This window comes from Mustela putorius, unplaced genomic scaffold (assembly GCF_011764305.1).
Source record: "Mustela putorius furo isolate JIRA1106 unplaced genomic scaffold, ASM1176430v1.1 tig00003937_pilon_pilon_pilon, whole genome shotgun sequence".
In the NCBI taxonomy this organism is placed as follows: domain Eukaryota; kingdom Metazoa; phylum Chordata; class Mammalia; order Carnivora; family Mustelidae; genus Mustela; species Mustela putorius.
In genome coordinates, this window is record NW_025422082.1 from 2490435 (window position 1) to 2509367 (window position 18933).

The 18933-nt window shown below is 56.5% G+C and overlaps 1 protein-coding gene across 1 annotated transcript in view; it reads right to left on the minus strand.

The window, feature by feature from the left end:
• GFRA2 (GDNF family receptor alpha 2) overlaps window positions 1–16854 on the minus strand; it is an 85601-nt gene extending 68747 nt beyond the window's left edge. Inside the window, exons 1-3 of the mRNA XM_004763327.3 lie at window positions 16081–16854; window positions 10606–10920; window positions 4298–4381 (exon numbers count right to left, since the gene is read on the minus strand). Coding sequence (XP_004763384.1) covers window positions 4298–4381; window positions 10606–10920; window positions 16081–16120 — 439 coding nt within the window. The 5' untranslated portion in view covers window positions 16121–16854. The remainder of the gene's footprint in view (window positions 1–4297; window positions 4382–10605; window positions 10921–16080) is intronic.
• Between the last annotated feature and the right edge of the window lie 2079 nt (window positions 16855–18933).

Sequence of the window (18933 nt, forward strand, 5' to 3'; positions counted from 1 at the left end):
GGGCCTCCCAGACCCTTCAGCCTCGGAACGGAGAACAGAACCCTTCCACCACCTCTCTCCGCCTGAACAGTCTCTCCCTTCCCTAACAAGACCTTCTTCTCACCTGTTCCATCCTCTCCTGCCTCCCCACGTGCGACAAGCTGGGGTGCGGTATTCACGGGGTCACGGACACCTGGGGATGGAGCGGCTCTCGACTTCAGCCTCCCCCCACCCAAGCCCCTGTTCCACTACTGAGCATCCTCAGCACAGGCTGGATAACTCTGTTACTCTACCTACATCCTTTCTCAGCGAATCCTCGGTAGCAGTCCTGCCCCTAGGGATCCTGTTCCCACTCTACAAACACAGGCACTATAGCTCGAGAAGGCCCAGTGAGACCCAAGGTCACGCTCCACTAAGTGGCCAGGTCAGGATTCAAACCCTGGACTGCCCACCTTAAGGCCCACACTCTTCTCATGCACTGGGCTACCTCCCTAAGCACACCACCCCCTGCTTACAAGTGCAGCGAATGGCTAGAAACAGGAAAAATCTCACTTCCCCATGAACTCTCCCTTTCCACCTGGACGCCTCCAACATCACTGCCACCATGGTTCAGGGCAGAGCCAGACTGCTCTACTCCCAGCCTTGGACTCAGGGCCAACGGGACACCAGTAATCCCGGCCCCAGTCACTGATCCTAGGGCCTGCCTTTGAACTAGGCAGAGAGGAGGGGAGGCTGGTCTCTGCCCCAGAGCCTCTGGCATCAGACAGTGCTGGAGGAATCCTGGCAGCTTTTTTTGCCAGCAGATTCCCAGTGGGACTTTCTGAGAACCCCAACAGAGAGAGGAGGCCAGAGATAAAGAACACATGTTCCAGGAGGCTCCAACAACAGGGACCCAAATTCTTAGACACTAGATGTGAAGGAGATAGTAGCAACTGAACCCCAAAGCTACAAGAGTATCCTTTTCCAAGTCCCAAGGGCCCTGACTGGGCATAGTGTGGCCCAGAGCGGGACCACAGAGACCCCATGCTCCCCACCTACAGCCTTTCCATGCAGAGATGATAGAGGAGGCAATGCACAGCCAACTCCAGGCCTGTGCACGAGTAGACGGGCTCCGCCCAGTTCTCGAGAGTGGCAGCCTCATCATGCCAGAGCCCCAGTACAGATCTTGGGTCCCGCAAGCCAGACCTTCTCAGCCAGCCAGCCACAGCTAGGTGACATGTGTGCCCAGATACTGACCCCACGGGGCAGCCACAGAGAGGCCCAGGTCCCCCTGAGCACCAAGATGCTCTGCTCACTTGAGCATGCCACCCGATACTGCCACTGTCTTTGTGCCTTGGTGGGAAAGATTGGGGAGCTCTACTCTAAGCTTCTGTCTTCCTTCTTCAGAAAAGAGACACAAGGTCTGGAGCAGGGAGGAGGACCTGCCCACAGCCCCTCAGGTGATCTGTGGCAGAGAACACACTGGCACTCGCCCCGGCCTCCCAGCTTGGCGTCCAGCCTTGTTTCTTCTCTGCGCCCCACAATGGCCCACTTGGTTTCTTGCTGGCCTGGCCAGGGCCCTCTTCCCAGCTCTGCACCCAAGCTTCCCAGACGGAGCCACCCATGCCCCAACTCTGGGGCTTCTCTGGATGGAGTTGGGTGAACTGAACAATGAGGGGGGGTTGTCACAGACCCTGAAGCTATGCCCTCTCCCTGACCCCAAGGATCCAGGGTCATGTGGAATCTAGTTTCATCTAGGCAGCAGGTAAATAAATCTGGCTCAGTGAAATGAGATCCAGTAACTTCCTCACTTGTCAATATCCTTACCCTGAGGAGTATCACGCCCATTACATAAAGATTTTCTGCTTGAGGGATGCCTGGGTGGCTCAGTCGGTTAAGTGTCTGCCTTCAGCTTGAGTTATGATCCCAGGGTCTTGGGATCGAGTCCCGAATCGGGCTCCCTCTCGACAGGGAGTCTGCCTCTCCCTCTGCCTGCTGCTCCCCCTGCTTGTGCTCTCTTACTCACTCACTCTCTCTCTAATAAATAAGTAAATAATTTTTTTTTTAAATCTAAAAAAAAAAAAAATTCTGCTCAAAAGAAGGAAAGATGTTTAGTGGAAGCCCGGGAAGCAGACCTCTGACCTTTACCCTTCAAGGAGCAAGCCTAAATGATTTCTTTGTTGGAGGGAAACCCAAAGGCTCCCACTCCTCCAACAGTACCAAACTGGCAGGGTGGGAACTGAGAACATCGGGGCTGGAGGGCATCCCCATGATAGCACCCCAGGCTGAGAATGTTCTTAACCTGTATCTGAGCCCCGAGGCCATCTCTAAAAGAGTGGCCTAAGGTGGAGTTCTAGCCAAAACCAATCGGGATTACCTCTGAAGTCTCCATTCCATCACTACCACCCCCAAACACCACCAGGGCTCAAGGGCAAATCTAGATGGCCACCCTTTTTGCCAATGCCTCCTTTCTCATGGGGTTCCAGAATTTCCCCCACCAAGTACCTATGTACTCTCACATATCAATCTCTTAGATATCACTCTCTTAGAAATTACCAGATTTCACATATTCTCAATGGAACCAAGGGTGCAAAAATTGGTTCTTGGGTAGGCAAAAAAAAAAAAAAAAGTAGCTATTCCTTGGTATTTGCTCCGCACTATATTGTACCCACCAAATTCATATGCTAAAGTCCTAATTTCCAATGTGACTATTTCCAGACAGAGCTTTAGGAGGTAATTAGGTTAGGTAAGGTCATAAAGGTGAGAAGGTAGGGCCATGACCAATAGAAATGGTGTCCTTATTTTAAAAAGAAGAAAAAGAAAAGAACCCTCTCACTCTCTCTCCCCTTCCCTCCCTCCTTGCCACCCCTCACTCCACTCTGTGAGGACACGTAAAAACGTGGCCATCTGCAAGCCAGGAAAAGGGCTCTCGCCAGAAACCAAGCCCCACCAGACCTTGATCTTCAACTTTCAGTCTCTATGAGACAATACATTTCTGTTGGTGAAGCTCCCCAACACAATATTCTGTTAGGGCAGCCCGAACAGACTAAGATGGTATTTCTCTACAGAGAATTGACTTTTCTCTTTAGGGGGGCAATAATGGAAAAAAGAAAGTTTGAGAAACAGTCTCCGAGAGAATTCTTCTTTTGAAAGGGTTTAGGGTCTCACTGGAGAGCCTTTCATTTCACAGTTTTAGAGCACTGTTTCTCAACTGGTGGCAGTCTTGTCCCCAAGAGACATTTGGGACATCTGGAGACATTTTCGGCTGTCACAACTCAGTGTGCTAGTCCTGGCATCCCATGGGTAGAGGCCAGAGATGCTGCTGAACATCCAGCGATGCATGGGCATGGGACAGCTCTGCCCACAGGAGAGCATTATCCAGGTCAAAATGCCAAGGGCGCTGCTGTTGTCAACCCATGGTTTAGAGCAAAAGAAACTTCAAAAGGCTTCACATACTGCCACGAAACTTCCTAGAATCCCGAGGTCTGGAGCCTTGAACCAGAACAAGCCCCCATGGCCACCTTGGAGCCCCAGTGATGGCTTCAGAAGGTGTTCATCCCCAGCAAGCCCGCCCCAGAGCGGTTCCCAAGACTGAAAGGCCCTCCCCAGGGCCCGAGCAGGAGCGGCTGCCCTGCGCCTGCAGGTCTCCCAGATGCCAGAGGGAACAGGCCAAGAAGAAGGAACCAACGGACTCATCAGACTCCTACACAAGGACCATGGCAAGCCAAGCTAGAGCTCCAGAGTCCTCTCACTTCCTGGGGCAGGCTGGGGCAGGAGTGGCCAGGGGACTCAGAGGCCTCTCAGTCATGCTCAAGAAGAAGAGCCCTCGGGGGAAGGGGAGTCCCAGAGCGGAGCGGGGAGAGATGACACTACTGCCAAGAGCCACAGCTAATGGTTCCTGGTTCGGGCCCTGAGCTGCACTGCCCAGCATCTCTCTGAGCCACTGACTCATCCAGACCTCATGCCAGTCCAAGGTATGTACTCTCCCACTGTGCAACTGAGGAAACCGAGGCACAACAAAGTTGAACAACTTGACCAAAGTAGAATTCCAAAGTGCAAGCATTGGGGACTGGAAAGAAGGAGGCCACAGGGCAAGAAAAACTCAGGGAGTGACACCAAGTTTCCAATTCAAGACCCACTGCAGGATAGATGCATTCTACGCAATTCCCATACATGCTCCACTCCACACACAGCCTCGGGACTAGGTGTACGGTTTCTTCTTTCATAGACGAGGACCCAGAGCTCAGAAACACAGAGGGGCTTGCTGGTGGAAGGCAGAACCGGATAAAGGCCTGGGCACCGGGGAGGACTGGGGAGGCCCTAGAAAGAGCCCACTTACCTGAGAAGATTGAAGCAAGCCTGAAGATGTCCGAGAGGCGGGAGGTCACCGGCTCATAGGGTGAGGCTTCGTAAAACTCCTCACCTGGAAGAGAGAATCAGCATCAGGCACTGGCTCACACCTCCCACAGTGCCAGACAAGAGGGAGCGATGCATGGGATGTTGAGTACTCCGCACACACAGGTGAGCTCTTTCTCTCCAACTGGAGTAGAGGTCCCCCACAGCAGGTCAGTACTGCTCACGCTTCCCTCTCCTGACCTCCCTGCATGTCCAGCCCTCTTCTAAGGACTTCCAAACGCTTCCAGAAATCAAGCACTGGGAAAGTGGACAGCCTGCGGAAGGCCAGGCATAAATTTGAAGCCAAAGGCCCTCCAAGGTTGTTCAGTACAGCTTCCTCATTTCACAGGAGAGGACTCTGAGTTGGCCCAGAGAGGTAAAGCAACCTGACTGAGATCACACAGCTCCCTGTGGCAGAGCTAAACTAGAATCCGGTCCCCTGGCTCTCACGCTTTGTCCATGCCACCTAAGGGCCCAGAACTTCCTCTTTGCTTCCGGTCATGTCACCAGAAGAGTCTGACTGGAGGGGCTGAAGGTCTGCTAAGTGAAGGCCACCCCCCCCACCCCCGCCAGCTTGTCTGACTGACTACCCACCTCCGCACTCCCTGCTGGGCCTCCCCACCCCCTCCTGGCTTCTCGGATTTCCCCTCAGGGCTTTGGGGTGCCTCAGAGCCTTGGTGAATGGGAAAAGCTAGCGAATGACAGGAGATAAATGGCACAGGGATGCCCTGGAGACCCAGCACCTTCTCGTCGGGACTCGTCGGGACTCCCGCCCCCTCCGCCAACACCTCGGCAGGAGAGGAAATATCCTCTTGAGACGTCACCGTGAGGAGAAATCAATGGGTAATCACTCAGACTATGTGTGTGCGCTGAAGGGGCGGAGGAGACCGGTGACGACCCGGAGTCTCACACATTGATTTCCCATCCACCCGGGTCTGGCACCTGAAGAAGAGCACACGTGCGGTGGCATCCATGGGGCCACTGGCAAGAAGGGGCCAGCCATCCAGAAGAGGGGACTTGCAATCTGCCTTTAAGGGGCTCATCCAGCCAGCCCCAGGAGGTCCCCCAGAGGCCAGCACTCCAGGCTTGCCAGTCCTCTGCTGGTTCACAGAGCAAGGCATCTGTCTGCTAGCAGATGCCCCCAAAATGGTGCGGACCCCAGATATTCATTTTCCCCTGGAGAACAGGCCCCCACCCTTCACTTCCCCTCATAGGAGCAAACACACCTCAGACCCTGTGACACACAGCGGAGCCTGAGTGCTATCTGCCCACTGACATCCTCTCAGGCCAGTCTCCAATCCCACCTTCCCTGGGACTGTCCAGGCCTGGACAACCTCAGCGTCCTCCTCTCTATCCACAGGCACCGGGGAAACCCCCAGCAGCTATTTGTCGGGGTCAAATAATGCAAGAGGTTAGAAAGCGTTTTTGTAATAAAAATGGTGTTATGCTGAGCCCTCTGTGTGCCGGCACCACTGAAAGCACTTTTGGTCTACAAACTCACTTCAGCCTCTTAATATCTCTATGAGTTAGGCACTCTTCCTCTCCCTGTTTTATTTCTAAAGAACTGGCCTGAAAACCAGTATGGAGGTTCCTCAAAAAGTTGAAAATAGAGTTACCCTACGACCCAGTAATCTCACTACTGGGTATTTACCCTAAAGATTCAAATGTAGGGATCTGAAAGGGCACGGGCACCCCAATGTTTATAGCAGCAATGTCCACAATAGCCAAACTATGGCAAGAACCTAGATGTCCACCAACAGATGAATGGATAAAGAAAATGTGGTATACACACACACACACACACACACACACACACACACAATGGAATACTATGCAGCCATCAAAAGAAAAATGAAACCTTGCCGTTTGCAATGATGTGGATGGAAGTAGAGGGTATTATGCTGAGCAAAATAAGTCAATCAGAAAAAGACAATTATCATAAATTATCATATGATCTCTCTGAAATGAAGAATTTGAGAGGCAAGGCAGGGGTTTGTGGGGTGTAGGGAGGGAAAATATAAAACAAGATGGACCAGGGAGGGAGACAAACCATAAAGACTCTTAATGTCAGGAAACAAACTGAGGGTTGCTGGGGAGTGGGGGGGAGGTAGGGATAGGGAGGGATAGGGTGGCTGGGGGATGGACATTGGGGAGTTTATGTGCTATGGTGAGTGCTGTGAATTGTGTAAGACTGACGATTCACAGACCTGTACCCCTGGGGCAAATAATACATTATATGTTAATAAATAAATAAATTAATTAATTATTGATGGGTTAAAAAAAAAAAAAATTGGCCTGAGACGGTACAGAGATAAGTAACTGGCCCAGTGTTCCACAACTGGTAAGTGGCAGAGCCAGGTTTTGAACCCAGGCAGCTGGCTCCAGAGTCCAAGCACTTAGCCAGATGTACTCAGTCTCCAAAATGAAAAGTGTTGATGAACCTAACTGTTCTTAAACAAGCACTGCTGCTGTTTGACTTTTCACGGGGTCAGCCTTATGCCAGCTGGATTGCTCCCCCAGCCCAGGGCCTGTCCTTCACTCCTGCACCTGGCACAGCAAGGGCCCTGGGTACGGATCCAGCTAGCATGAGTGACTGCAGAATTGGCGGGGGAGTGTCCAGGGGAAAAACAGCCCCTTCCAGGACTGGCTGACAGAGGCCCATCCTATTTAAGTCAACTCATGGGACCTGCTCCTGCAGCAGAATTCACAAGTAGGAAATCAGAGACCTGTCCCCTTGGGCATCCTAGCCACCAGAATGACCCAAATCTAGCATGTCAGATTCCTGGGCCATGACCTGTGGGAGGGGCCTGTGCTCTTCACATCTGAAGCACCAGAATGACCCTGAACTTCAGTGCCATCTCTGGAGAAGGCAAGAAGCCTGGTCACCAGTGCCCCATGGAACCATCAAGGGCAGCACCCCCCATGGAAATACTGGTGGTTATGGTGGTGGTGACAGAAGGGAAAGTTGAGCCCCAGGCCACAGCATCTCCCCAAAGCAGGTGGAAAGGGGGCTTAGAAAAGGAGTCAGAGCTCCTGATTCCACAAACCCTCTTCCCTGCACCTCAGCTTCCCCACCAAAGCGGGAGTGGGACAGAATGATCTCTAGGTCCTTTGCAATTGGGACTGTCCAGGAGCTCAGCAGAGGGCACATTCCTGCACCGCCACCTCTGTCTGCTGCTGAGGTTCTCAGACTCTGCAGAGTTCAGCCTCAGGTGGAGGGAGAAGGTGGGGCCCACCCTCCAGGGCAATCTCATCCGTGGGCAGGGGCCAAGGAGAAGCCGCAATCAGAGTCCAAACACAGATCTCTCCTCTCCACCATCCCCCACCCTGCCCCGGGCCCAAGCCAGGTTATAAAGTGTTATTAAGGAATAGGGAGGAAGTGCTTGCAGCCTCCCCCAGGGAGACCGCTCATCCCACACCGTGAATAATTAACTCTGGGGTGGATCCTGTCACTCACAGGAACATTACCTGCTGTTAAAAGGCCTCAGTCTCTCCTGGCCGGCTCTAGGCAGAAACTACCTCTGGCTCCCAAGAGCCAGGAATGGGGGCGGGGTGGGTTCTAAGGAATGAGAAAGCAGAGGCTCTACTTTTGGAGGATTGGCCCAGGGGAGGTTCTCCTAGCCCGGACACAGGCCAGCACAGGGACCATGGCTGAATCGGCACTCCCCCCAACACACACACTAATTCCGAAGCACACAGTCAGGGTTTCAGAGGTCTTTGCTGACTAAGAGAACCAGCAAGCCAGCTCACACCTCTCCAGTCCCCCATTCCTGGGTTGAGAGGGCCCTGAATTCAGACCACAGGGCATAAAGCCGGTGATGCGTACCATCGTCATCCAAACGCCCCACAGCCGGGCTTCCACCGGTAGGGGCCTCGGTGCTCTGGCCAGAGGAAGCCACTCCGGTGGCAAGGCTTTCAGCAGGCCCACCTGGCTCTTCCAGCTGGCAGTCCCTCTGTCCCCTCCCTGTGTGTCCTGCAGCCCTCCGCAAGCCCACCCCAAGGAAATGCCCCACCTCCCCTGGGTTGAAACTGAAGGCCTCAGGAAAGAAAACAAGAAACTAAACAACCCAGCCATGGGCTCAAGGACCTCAGTTTTCAGACCCTGCGAGGCATTCTCCCTCACCTCCCAGAGTAACAGACACCAGCTTTGTGGCACTGTTTCCCCCTCTTTCCTCACCTCTAGTTCCAGGGCTCGAGGTTGCTAGAAACAGGAGACTGATTAAGGGGAATTACTTTGCTATTCACGGTGGTGACACTGTTCATAATGACATGCCCACTTTACTCCCATATTCAGGGCATAATGGAACCATCGTGGTCCCTGATCGGAAATCACTCATTCTCTGGCCCCGTTTCCTCCTTCCCTCCAGCACCCTCCATCTCGGGCTAAGCAAGGGTGCGGCTCCACAGCGTACCCCTCTCTTCGCCTCCACACCTCCATCACTACTGGCCTAACCTTTGGATTCAAGCTGTTCTACCTTCTCACATCTTTAAAAACAGTTATCCTTTGTTCTCTCTCCTCTTCGTGGCAAAATTCTAGAAGTGGTCCACAGTCACCATTCCCAGCTCCCATTCACTCCCTAACCAGGCTTCTGCTCCCAGCAGCCATCTGCAGAGCTCACCCCAAGGGCACAGAGACACTGCCAGCCCCCTCCCGCTGGAGCCCAAGTACTGGAGACTGCCGAACCTGCTTCCTTCCCGGGTCATCTGCTGCCCCTCCCACCTCTCTCCCAGCTCCCCTGCAGGTGCCGCTCTGTGCTGGCCATCTTTAAATGTCAGTGATCCCCGAGGGCTCTGTCCCCGCCTCCTCTCAGTGTGCGCACACCCGCTATATGTGCAGTGCAGCTTCCCCACCTGTGCTCCAGCCTTACAAGGATGGCTGTGTGCAGGCCATGGCCAACCAAAGCCACATGCCCCAAAATTAAGGCATCATCTATCTCCCTAGCCTCCCCCTACAGGAAACCTTCACTGCCTCTTGTAAATGGCCTGATCACCCACCCTGTTGCCCAAAAGAGAAAAACTGCCCCCCTTGACTCCTCTCCCTTCACCAAGACCTGTTAGTTCTACCTCCCACGACCCCTGGCCTGGATCACAACAGCAGCCTCCAACCTACTCTCTCCCCTGGAACACAGGAGCACTGTCCTGAAGCCCAGATCACAGGGCCTCCCCTTGCGGGACTCCCTGAGGCCTAGTCAGTCCACACCCCTCCCCTCTCCTCACCCATCCCCACTTTCAACTCCCCACTTGACTATACTGAGTTACTTGAAGGTCTGCAGGTGAGTTTACCTCCCTCCTGGGGCCTTCGCCCAAGCTCCCCCTCCACCTCCCACACTTCCCGTATCCCTCCCAATGTAACCGCAGCTCACTCCTGGAAGAGGCAGAGGCTGCCTCTTCCAGGAAGGCTCTTCAGATTTTCTAAGATGCTGCCTTGGGGCTCCCACAGCACCAGTGCTTTCCGACAGCACTCATGCCACCAAATGACAGAAAGCCCCTCACTTCTCTGCACCATCCCCCCAACTATGAGCTCCTCTGAAGGCAGAGGCTATACCAGCTTATTCTCAAGTGTTCCCACAATGCCTTGCAGATAATACCCTCTCAATAAACAGTTGTTGCACCAATAAATGAACGTCTGACCAAGGTGTCCCATCCTCCGGCACTATATGCAAATTCTCCACACTGTGGTCCTGAGGGGGACACCATCCAGAGCCGGCTGTTAGGGGAGGGGCAGTTGCAGGTTCCACCTCCAGAGCTGCAGGGGCCTGCTGCCCACACACTACTCCAGGCCCTGTAGAAGGAGCCTAGGCCAGCCCCAGGGTCAGGAAGCCACCTGCAGAGCAAGCCTCCTGTCAGCAGGAAGAGCAAAAGTGGGGCTGCCCTCAGCTCAGAGCCCAGGGCTTGGCGGGGGCCAGTTTGCTTGGGGGCACAGCTCTGCCTGCACCTCATCTGCTGCCTACCCTTCTCTGTCACCGCTTCACAGTCCGTCCATCCGTCTGTCCATTCATCCATCCATCCATCCTCTCCCCGACCCTGACTCCCCTCCTTTCTCCGGCCTTTTTCTCCTTCTCCCACTTGCTCCCACTGTCACTCCACCTCCAACAGCCGCCCTCCCAAGTGGGCCAGCAGCTTCCTCTGGGTTCTAGGCTCCCCTGGCAGGGAGCGATGGAGCGGTTGCCAGCTCTCTCTGGTACCAAGTCTGCCCCTGAACCCAGGCCCCCACCCTCCTCGCCCCGCCCCGCCCCCCCAGGCCCCGCCTACCCTCGGTCAGCCCCAGGTGGATGCTCCAGTAGATCTGCAGACACTGCAGCTCCTTCTTCATGCCCCGCTTGCAGCGACAGTCATACAGCGGGCTCTCCTGCAGGACCTCCAGGGCCGCCTGGCACTCCTTGTTGGCCAGCATGGTGTTGCGGTCCCGGCCCGCCAGGCACTGCCGCAGTGTGCGGTAGCGGGAGCTGCAGTTGGATTCCGCGGCGCACAGCTCATTGGCCCGGACGCAGTCCACCGGGGGGCGCCAGCCGTGGAGCTCGGGGCCCTGCGGGGAGGAAGGGCTGGCCAAAGAGCGGAGGGTCTCGTCTGGGTGGTGGGGAGGGAAGACAAGCATGAATGAGGGCCGCCAAGACCTCCGACCCAAGATGCAGGCCTGGAGGCTGGGGCCCTTCTGGGAACTTCACACCCATCTCACGCCAAAGCACACCAAAGCCAACTCCATGCTGCCTTTCCCCACCACAGAGCAGGTCGGAGGAAGAGCCCGGAATGGATCCCCAAGACACCAACATCCCTCCTCAATCCCAAAGGAGACCTTGAGCTGTCACTGTGCCCTGACTCCACTAGATTCTCTTGGGATCCCACTTGGTCGCCTCTCAGCCCTGGGCCCAGAAGCTGACCACAGTAAAGCCGGAAGACCCTCGAGCAAGACCACAGAGGCCAGAGAAGAATGCCACAGCCTCAGAAGAAAGCTGGGGGGGGGGGGCTGCAGGGCCTCCCCGAGTGTGCAGAGTGGGACTCTCACTTTCCTGCTGCCCAAGCCTCCATCCACCTTGGTTCCAGCCAGAGGTCTGGCCAACATGCTGGGTCAAACGGGGAAAGTAGCAGGAAATAATTTTACTTTCCTAGTCTGTTAGGGCTTCAGAGACCACAGCATCCAGCTCCACCACCCCACCATTTTACCCTGGGGAAACTGAGGCCTAAAGAAGGGAGATGACAACTCAAGGTCACAAAGGACCCCTCGGACTACTGGCCTGTCCATTCTGAGTTTCCAGGCTCTAAAAGAAGACCCTGAGAGACAAGCCTGAACTGGTCCTGAGGCAAGCCCAGAAGGGGGCAGCCACTCCTTTCCAGTCCAGCCCTCCACACCTCCCAGTCCAATGCTACCCTGGCTGGACCCCTAAAAACATGCCTTCTGTGGCCAAGTTCTACCCCAACCCTGCAGAAAGAGTGCTGCAGGCATAGCTTTCCTCTGAGTGTGTGTGTGTGTGTGTGTGTGTGTGTGTGTGTGTTCATCCTGACAGGCTTTTCTCATCTCTCTCTCACACACTTCTCTCTCTGACTTCCTTCCTTCTGAGGTCTATTTCTGAGGTCTTGAATAGCCCTGTGCTGCTTGTGCTCTCTCTCTAGCACCACCTACTTCTTCTCTCTTCCCTTTCCTCTCCACCCTTCTCTGAAACCCTCCCCCCACTCCATCTCTCCTTTTTTTCTTCTTTCCAGAAGCCAAATAATAAGCCAATTTGCAGCTGCAAAAGGCAAGAGCTGCCCTCCCTGGGGTCTGGCCTTGCATGTGGAACCTCATCTCTCCAAAAGTGAACAGCCACCTTCTTACCCAGTACCCTCAAAGCATCTAAACCCGCAGTCCTCTGAAGGAAGGGGCTCAGGGGGAAAGACTCAGAAGTGAAGGGCAGGGAGGAGCCCACTGGTCCTGTCAAATCAAGCTCCCAAAATGGTTTCCTCTAGACAGGGACAGTCTCCCCTTCCCCTCCAGATCCTGCCCCAGAAAAAGCCCTTCCATATGCCAGAACCAAGACTGCCTTTTCCAAGACCCAGGAGTGACCTGGGAGGCTTCCTCCATTCCATCCAGCCCAAAGCATACTAAGATCTTGGGCCAGAAGTCCCCTCCTCAGAAGTCCACAGAATCTGCCCTTCCCCTCCCTTCATCCCTACCCACAAAGGCCACTTCTCACTCCTTCCCCCAGGAGGCCCTGCTCAGGGGGGGAGCTACCATAGAGAGACAGCGACACCTAGAGGCAGAGCCCTTCATCACGATCCTGTCACTCCAGACGGCTGCTGAGGGGAAAGGACTCCACCACTGGAGGGAGCCGACCTACCCCACAAGAAGAGGAAGTAGAAGAGCAAGGGGTAGGCCTGGAGTGGAAAAGCCCATAAGGGCCAGAGCAAAAGATACTCCTTCTCCCACTGACCATACCAATGGCTTAGGACAGGGAAGAGCTGAAGGCTGTGGCCAGGCTGAGAAAGCCCAGAGAAGAAGCCAGCTGTTGGGTGGCACCGGCTGGAGAGGCGTCCTCCGCCCAAGCAGAGGCAGCAGCTTTGTTTCTAGGTCCCCCGAGCAGGACTCAGTGCCTCTGGGCCACCCAGGAGCAACTGGGCTGACCCGGCCTCACTTGCACCTGCTACACCCACCTAGCCAGCCAGCCAGCCTGCCTTCTAGAGGCTCAAGAACGACCCAACCCGGGACTTCCACTGACTTCCCCCAGCATCCCAGCAACCTTCTCCCTTCCCACCTTGACTGTGCCTGAGGCTGCACTGTCTGTGACAAGTTAGGACACTGGCCTGGGGTATTGTGGTAAGAAGGACACTTACCCTGCCTGCCCTACAGGTGGGTTCTAGAGCCCCACAGGACAATCCTCGCAGTATCCTGGGCTCCTGGGCCAAAAGCAAGGGCCTTCCCCCATCTCCCCAGTGATGGGGGATGCTCTGTGGAGAGCCAGTGTATCCTCTCCCCAAACTCCCTGGCCGCACCCATCCTTGGCTCTTCTAGTTGGTATCATGACCCCCAGAACCAATCAAGTCCAGCCAGAGAAAGAAATAGCAACTGGGAGCCTTGGGCCAAGAATTCTAAAAGAGTAAAGGTCAGAAGGCATCCTGGTGTGTCCAAATTCTAAATCAGGAGAAAACTCAGATCCATCAAGAAAAGACAAGTGGAACAGCTGCTACAGAGACAAGGGGGGAGGGGGACAGAGAGACTGCACGGAGCTACAAACACCCTCCCACACTTGAGAGCCCCGCAAGAGCTAGAATGCACACTAGGATCCCAGTGGGAAGTGGGCCCTCTGACCAGCCCTGCCCCCAAGTGACTTGCCCCATCTCACTCTCTCCCTAGGTACGTCAGCCCTAGAGGTCAGGATGACTGGGCCAGAAAGGCCTTTCTACCTCCAGGCCTCTCTCGGAACCTTGAGGGGGGCACACTGAAGACCCATGTTCCTGGCACCACACTTCGCCATGCTCCCACACACATGCACTGAAGCTGCCTACCCAGGCTCAAGCTTCCCAAATCCTCTCCCCCCAAGTGGAATTTCCAACCAACTCCCAAACGGCGGGCTCCTTGCCAAGGAAAGTGGCCCTGAGGCTGAAGTTTCCTTGCTATCAACCCATCCCTTCCTCCTTGGCTGGCCTAACCCAGAGCCTTCTAATATCTGGTGGTCACTCCATTAACCCCGCCCCCCAGTTCTGGAAAGGGGCATCTCGAGGGAAGGGAGCTGAAGGGCTCTGACCAAAAGGACTGCTGTCCCTGGCTTTTCCTTCTCCTCTCACCTCTGTCCCCAGGGTCTCAGACTCCAGGTGCATCTCTGACACAAAAGACACACACACACACCCCTATACCATGAGAACAAAGTCAACTCCACAGCCCTCCCAGCTGAAAAAAGCCTGCCTGCAACATGGGGTTCTGGGCCTAGGAAGGACTAAGGGGCCCACACCACTCTTCTCCACCCCAGGACGTCAGAATTCACCTCTGGGGTATATACATACAGCTCAGCAGCAGACAATCTGGCTGCTTTTCCCGAAATACAATTTTCTTTTCTTCTTGGCCCCAGAAAGCTGGGTTTTCAAACCAGCAGTGGGAGAAAAGGTCAGGTTTTATAACAACCCCTCGAATGAAAGCCCACTTGCAGCGGGTTGCCAGGAAGGGCTGCAAGCTCACGGTGGGCCCCAGGGCACCTACCCAGTTTCCTCCTGCTGCTCCTTCCACCCTGGAGACAGCTGCCTCTGGCTTAGAGGGCAGGACCCGTGAAGGCCACACCCTAGAGCAAGGCCAGGCACCCAGGGGAATGGCAGTTTCTGAGAGGGGGTAGAGGCAGGGGGTGGACAAAGGGTCCAGGGCCCAACCAGTATTGACTCAAATCCCTTATTCAAGCCAGGAGAGCACTTACCAGACCACCCACATCTTTCTGTGATGGGCACCTACCCCCTCAGGCCTTCCCTTCGCTCCTCCTCCAGGAGAGAAAGAATACAGTCCTGACCCAGTCAGGCAGCCCGGCTCACCACAGGCTGTCCAGGCTGTTGACAGGCTGGGGGGGGGGGGGGGCGGACAGCACCCACACTCAAGTAGATGTGAGTACCCTCAACACACTCATTACCCAGCTCCCTCTCCAGAGCACCTACCCAGGACCAGCTGCCTCTCCAGAGCATCTACCCCAGGCATCAGCCTTGCCAGGGACTCAGGTCAGCACCAGGCCTTGCCAACACCTTCTTCCTCACCTCCACTCCCAGAATGCTCTCTCTATACCCACTTCCCAAGCAGCTGGGATTTCACACAGCACAAAAAGGCGAGAGGGGTTGGGGATTCTGGGTGGGAAAGAGCCTGCCCACGGTTCAGGGCACCAGGCAACCCCTCCTCCCTGCCCCTGGAGAAGGGGGCTTATAGAATAAGCAGGTGGTCTTGTTCAGATTCCTTTTTTTCCCAGCAACTCCTCTCTGTCTTCAGCCAAGGAAGCAAACTTTGACCTCCCTCCCTCCTTCTCCCACAAGCTACAGGGTCCCCAGGCGGCCAGAGGTGGTGAGGGATAGGTAGTGAAGGGTTGCCCACAACCCTCCACTCCTGCCCACGCATCTGGCTCGGAGGGCGGGCAAAGGGTGGGGAGAAACTTGAAAAGTATTCCAGGGAGCGGGGCCACTGGAAAGGGGTTCAGAGAGAGGGAAGTGGGATGCATTTCCCAAAGGTTGATTGGCAGGTGAGGGGATGGCTGCCAGCGCTGCCCCCACCAATGTCCAAGCTGGAGATCCTGGAGAAACCCACGCCGTCCACGGAGATCGATCCGGGAGCCGACCAGAAAGATGGAACTGGCATGATTTTTCTCTCCGTGACACAGAGCCTCTCCCCACCCTTCTCTCTTCCAGATCAAGAGTTGGAATTCTTTTTTCTTAAGTTGCCGCAATTTGAACCGAATATTTTGAGAGAAATGAGTGCTAGCATTGTGTGTGAGTAAGCGAGGGTGCGTGTGTGCGGCGATGGTTTGGGTGTTCCAAGTCTCCTTCCCAAGCCCCGCGCGTAACCAGCCAGCCGCGGTTCGCGTCCCTCCGCCCGCAGCCTCGCCGACCGGCCCCGCTCGGTTCGGCAGCGCCGGGCCCGGCTCGCTCCGCGGCGCGCTCTCCCCGCCGGTCTCCAGCCCGCGCCCCGCTCGCCCTCCGCGTTCCCGGCTTCTCGCCGGCGACCGAACGCGCGACCCCGCGCGGCCCCCCCAGGCTCCGGCGGACAAGCTGCCCTCCCCGCCCGCAGGTACTCACCTAAAAAGAAGAGGAGGCAGAAGGTGTTTGCCAAGATCATGTTAAATAAATCCCACAGTTTTGTGTGTGTGTCTTTCTCCCTTGGGTAAAAAATAACAATAACAACAACAATAATAATAGCCAAGCAGTGATAATCAGCCCCAAATCCAATGCGGAGATTCCAGCTAGTCCACCCGATAAGGATCCTGAGTCCTGCGATTCTCGCCTCTGGCCGAAGGGGGTGGGGGGGAAGGAGAGCGGTGGGCTACCTCTCGACGCCCCCCTTGCCCACTAAAATCAAATATACACGTAAATGAGGATATATCTGCTTTACAAGCCGACAGCTTGGTCCTCGCTCGGTCCTGCCCTCCGCTGGTCCGGGAAGGCTCGGGTCCCCACGGGTCCGATTCCCCTGCGCTTCCCAGGAGCGGACTGGGGAGGTGGGGAAGAGGCGATTTGAGAGTGAAGGGCTGGAAGGAAGCAGCGAGGGTGGGGGTCAGAATAAAATGCAAATAGGAGAGAAATCCACCGACGAGTGTTAGCGCCAGGAACAATCCAGTGGGAGCTTCGAAGACCAGAGCCCGGAGTCGCTTCTTTCGCACCCAGACGAAGAAAAGATTCAAAGAAAAAAAAAAAAAAATCTTCTCCTGCTAACCCCTGCTCGTCTCACTTTTTTCTAATGGAATTCCAGTGACCGTGTGTCTCTGCGTGCGTGTGTCTTTCTCTCTTCGCTCCCTCCCTCTCCTCTCCCTGGCTCTCGCTCTTTGCTCTCGCTCTCTCCAGCTCTCCCTAGCTCTCCGCTCTCCCTCCCCCTTCTCCCTCTCTCCCTGCTCCTCCCTCCGCCCGCCCCCTTCCCCTTCGCGGCTCCCTAGCCGCGGCTCTCGCGCCCGCGCCCCTCTTCTCCGCCCGGGGCTCGGCGCTCAGGCTCCCAGGCGGCCGGCGGCGCGGGGCGCGGGAGCGCGGCGGAGCAGCGACACTCTGCAGCGGCGGCGGCGACACGGCGGTGGCAGTGGCGCCGGGGAACGCTGGACGAGAGGAGTGCTTCGCCGCTGACTCCCTCTGCTCTGCCGCCCGCCCTTCCCGGGACTGACCTGCTGCCTTGGCCGGAAACTGACCGGCTCCCCGAGCTACCGTTCAAACCCATCAAAACCTCCGCACCCGCCTTCTCCACTCGAGGCGCAACACCGCCCTCCGCGCCCCCCCCCCACCCCGCGGCGGAGGGGCTCAGCCCTCCAGACCTCCAGCCCTCCAGCCCTTCAACCCCCACTGCCCCTGCCCCCGCCGCCTCGGCCCACGAGTCCCGAAAGCCTGGGGAAGCTCAGCAGAGGCCGAAGGGCGTGGAGTCCAGGACACCCCAGCCATCCCGGAGGCATGGGGGCGGGGGGGGGGGGGGGGGGGCTCGAAAATCCCCGGCTGGGTGGCCTGGGTCTAAAGAGGGGCTCCACCCTCCTTGGGCAGATGCGTCCTTGGGCGGGAGAGTGGAAGCAGAGCTTCTCCCCGAAGGCGCAAGAGAAAAGAAGGACCCCCCACCCCACCCCCACTCCACCTCCAGCGGCCAGCCCCCAGCGTCCCAAGCACCTGCCTGCCCAGGTCTAGCCCCTAGCACGCTTACGCGTGTGCTTTCCACGGGGAGCTCGAGAACTTTCCCCACGCGCCCCCAGCCCCCTCGGCCCCCTCACTCCCCGGCGTTGCAGCCCTTCGAGACACCCCTTCCCCATTCCTCTCCCCTGGCGCGGGAGGAAGGCCGCTGTGCCCGGGCGCCCTGACCGCCTCCTCCGAGGCCGGCTGACCTGCCCGAACTGCACGGGGAGGGATCTGTCGGGGGCTCGCACCCCGCCACGGCTGGCGGGAGCGCCCGAGACCGACCCGGCCCAGGGCTCCGTGCCAGGCAAGCTCCGCGGCCAGCGCTCGGCGGCGGGCTGGGCTCGGAGAGCTCTCCCAAGGCAGCCGGCAGCAAACCGCTTCGGAGGCTCCGGGTGGGGTCCCCCTCCCCCAGCCGAGAAGGGGGCGATTGATCCATCTGTCGATGGGCCGGGCTCACCGGCGTGCTTTAGTCACGGAATTTACAGTAAACGCCCAGAGGCACCAAAAAGGGAGCGTCTGGCTGGGAAAGGGCTGAAGGAGAGCTGAGGTTGCTGGCACGTTTCGGCAAGAGGGGGCGAGGCGGCGGGCCCGTGGACATGCGGGGGCACACGCCTACGCACGCTGGGCACCCCAGTTTCACTCTCACTCCCGGCACATCCTCTGCAACGTTAGAGCTGCCAGGGTCCCTCGGCTTTGGTGCACACATTCTTGCATTCTGCTCCGCGAGCACCCCGTGTGCTGGGGTGGGGTACATCTAGCGCCTTGTAAACTTTCTGTGCTACGCAAAACCGGGTCTGGGCCCGAATCTAAGGGGTATTTGGTAGTGTCTTTTACCATGCATTTTTAAATGAACAAGACTCTAGAAAATAGTAAATGTTAAAAGTCGACCCGCGCGAGAAGGGAGGGGTCACTCTCAAAACCAATACGCTGCGCTAGCGGAAAAGCTAGAGGGAGCAACTTCCATCTTGCGGATTTAGGCGGGAACTCGGCTTCTCCAGCCCTGCTTGCACAGCGCGCGGGTCTCCTCCGAATGCCTCTCTTATTTGGCTGATCCTGGCGCGTTGGCCGCAGCCCTATCTCCTCCTCACGCCACTGAATTATGCCCCATGAAGCCGCAGTCCTAGGCAGTTAGTGGAAGATCAGCACCAAGAAAGCTTGGGGATCGAAGCTGGGGAAAGCCTCCTCGGGGCAGCCCTCCCTGCCTTTACTCCGGGCCTCTCTAGTTCTAGAAACAGACTTCACATCTGACAAGGTCTCCCGGCTTCTTCTCCAAAATTTGGAAACTTAAGG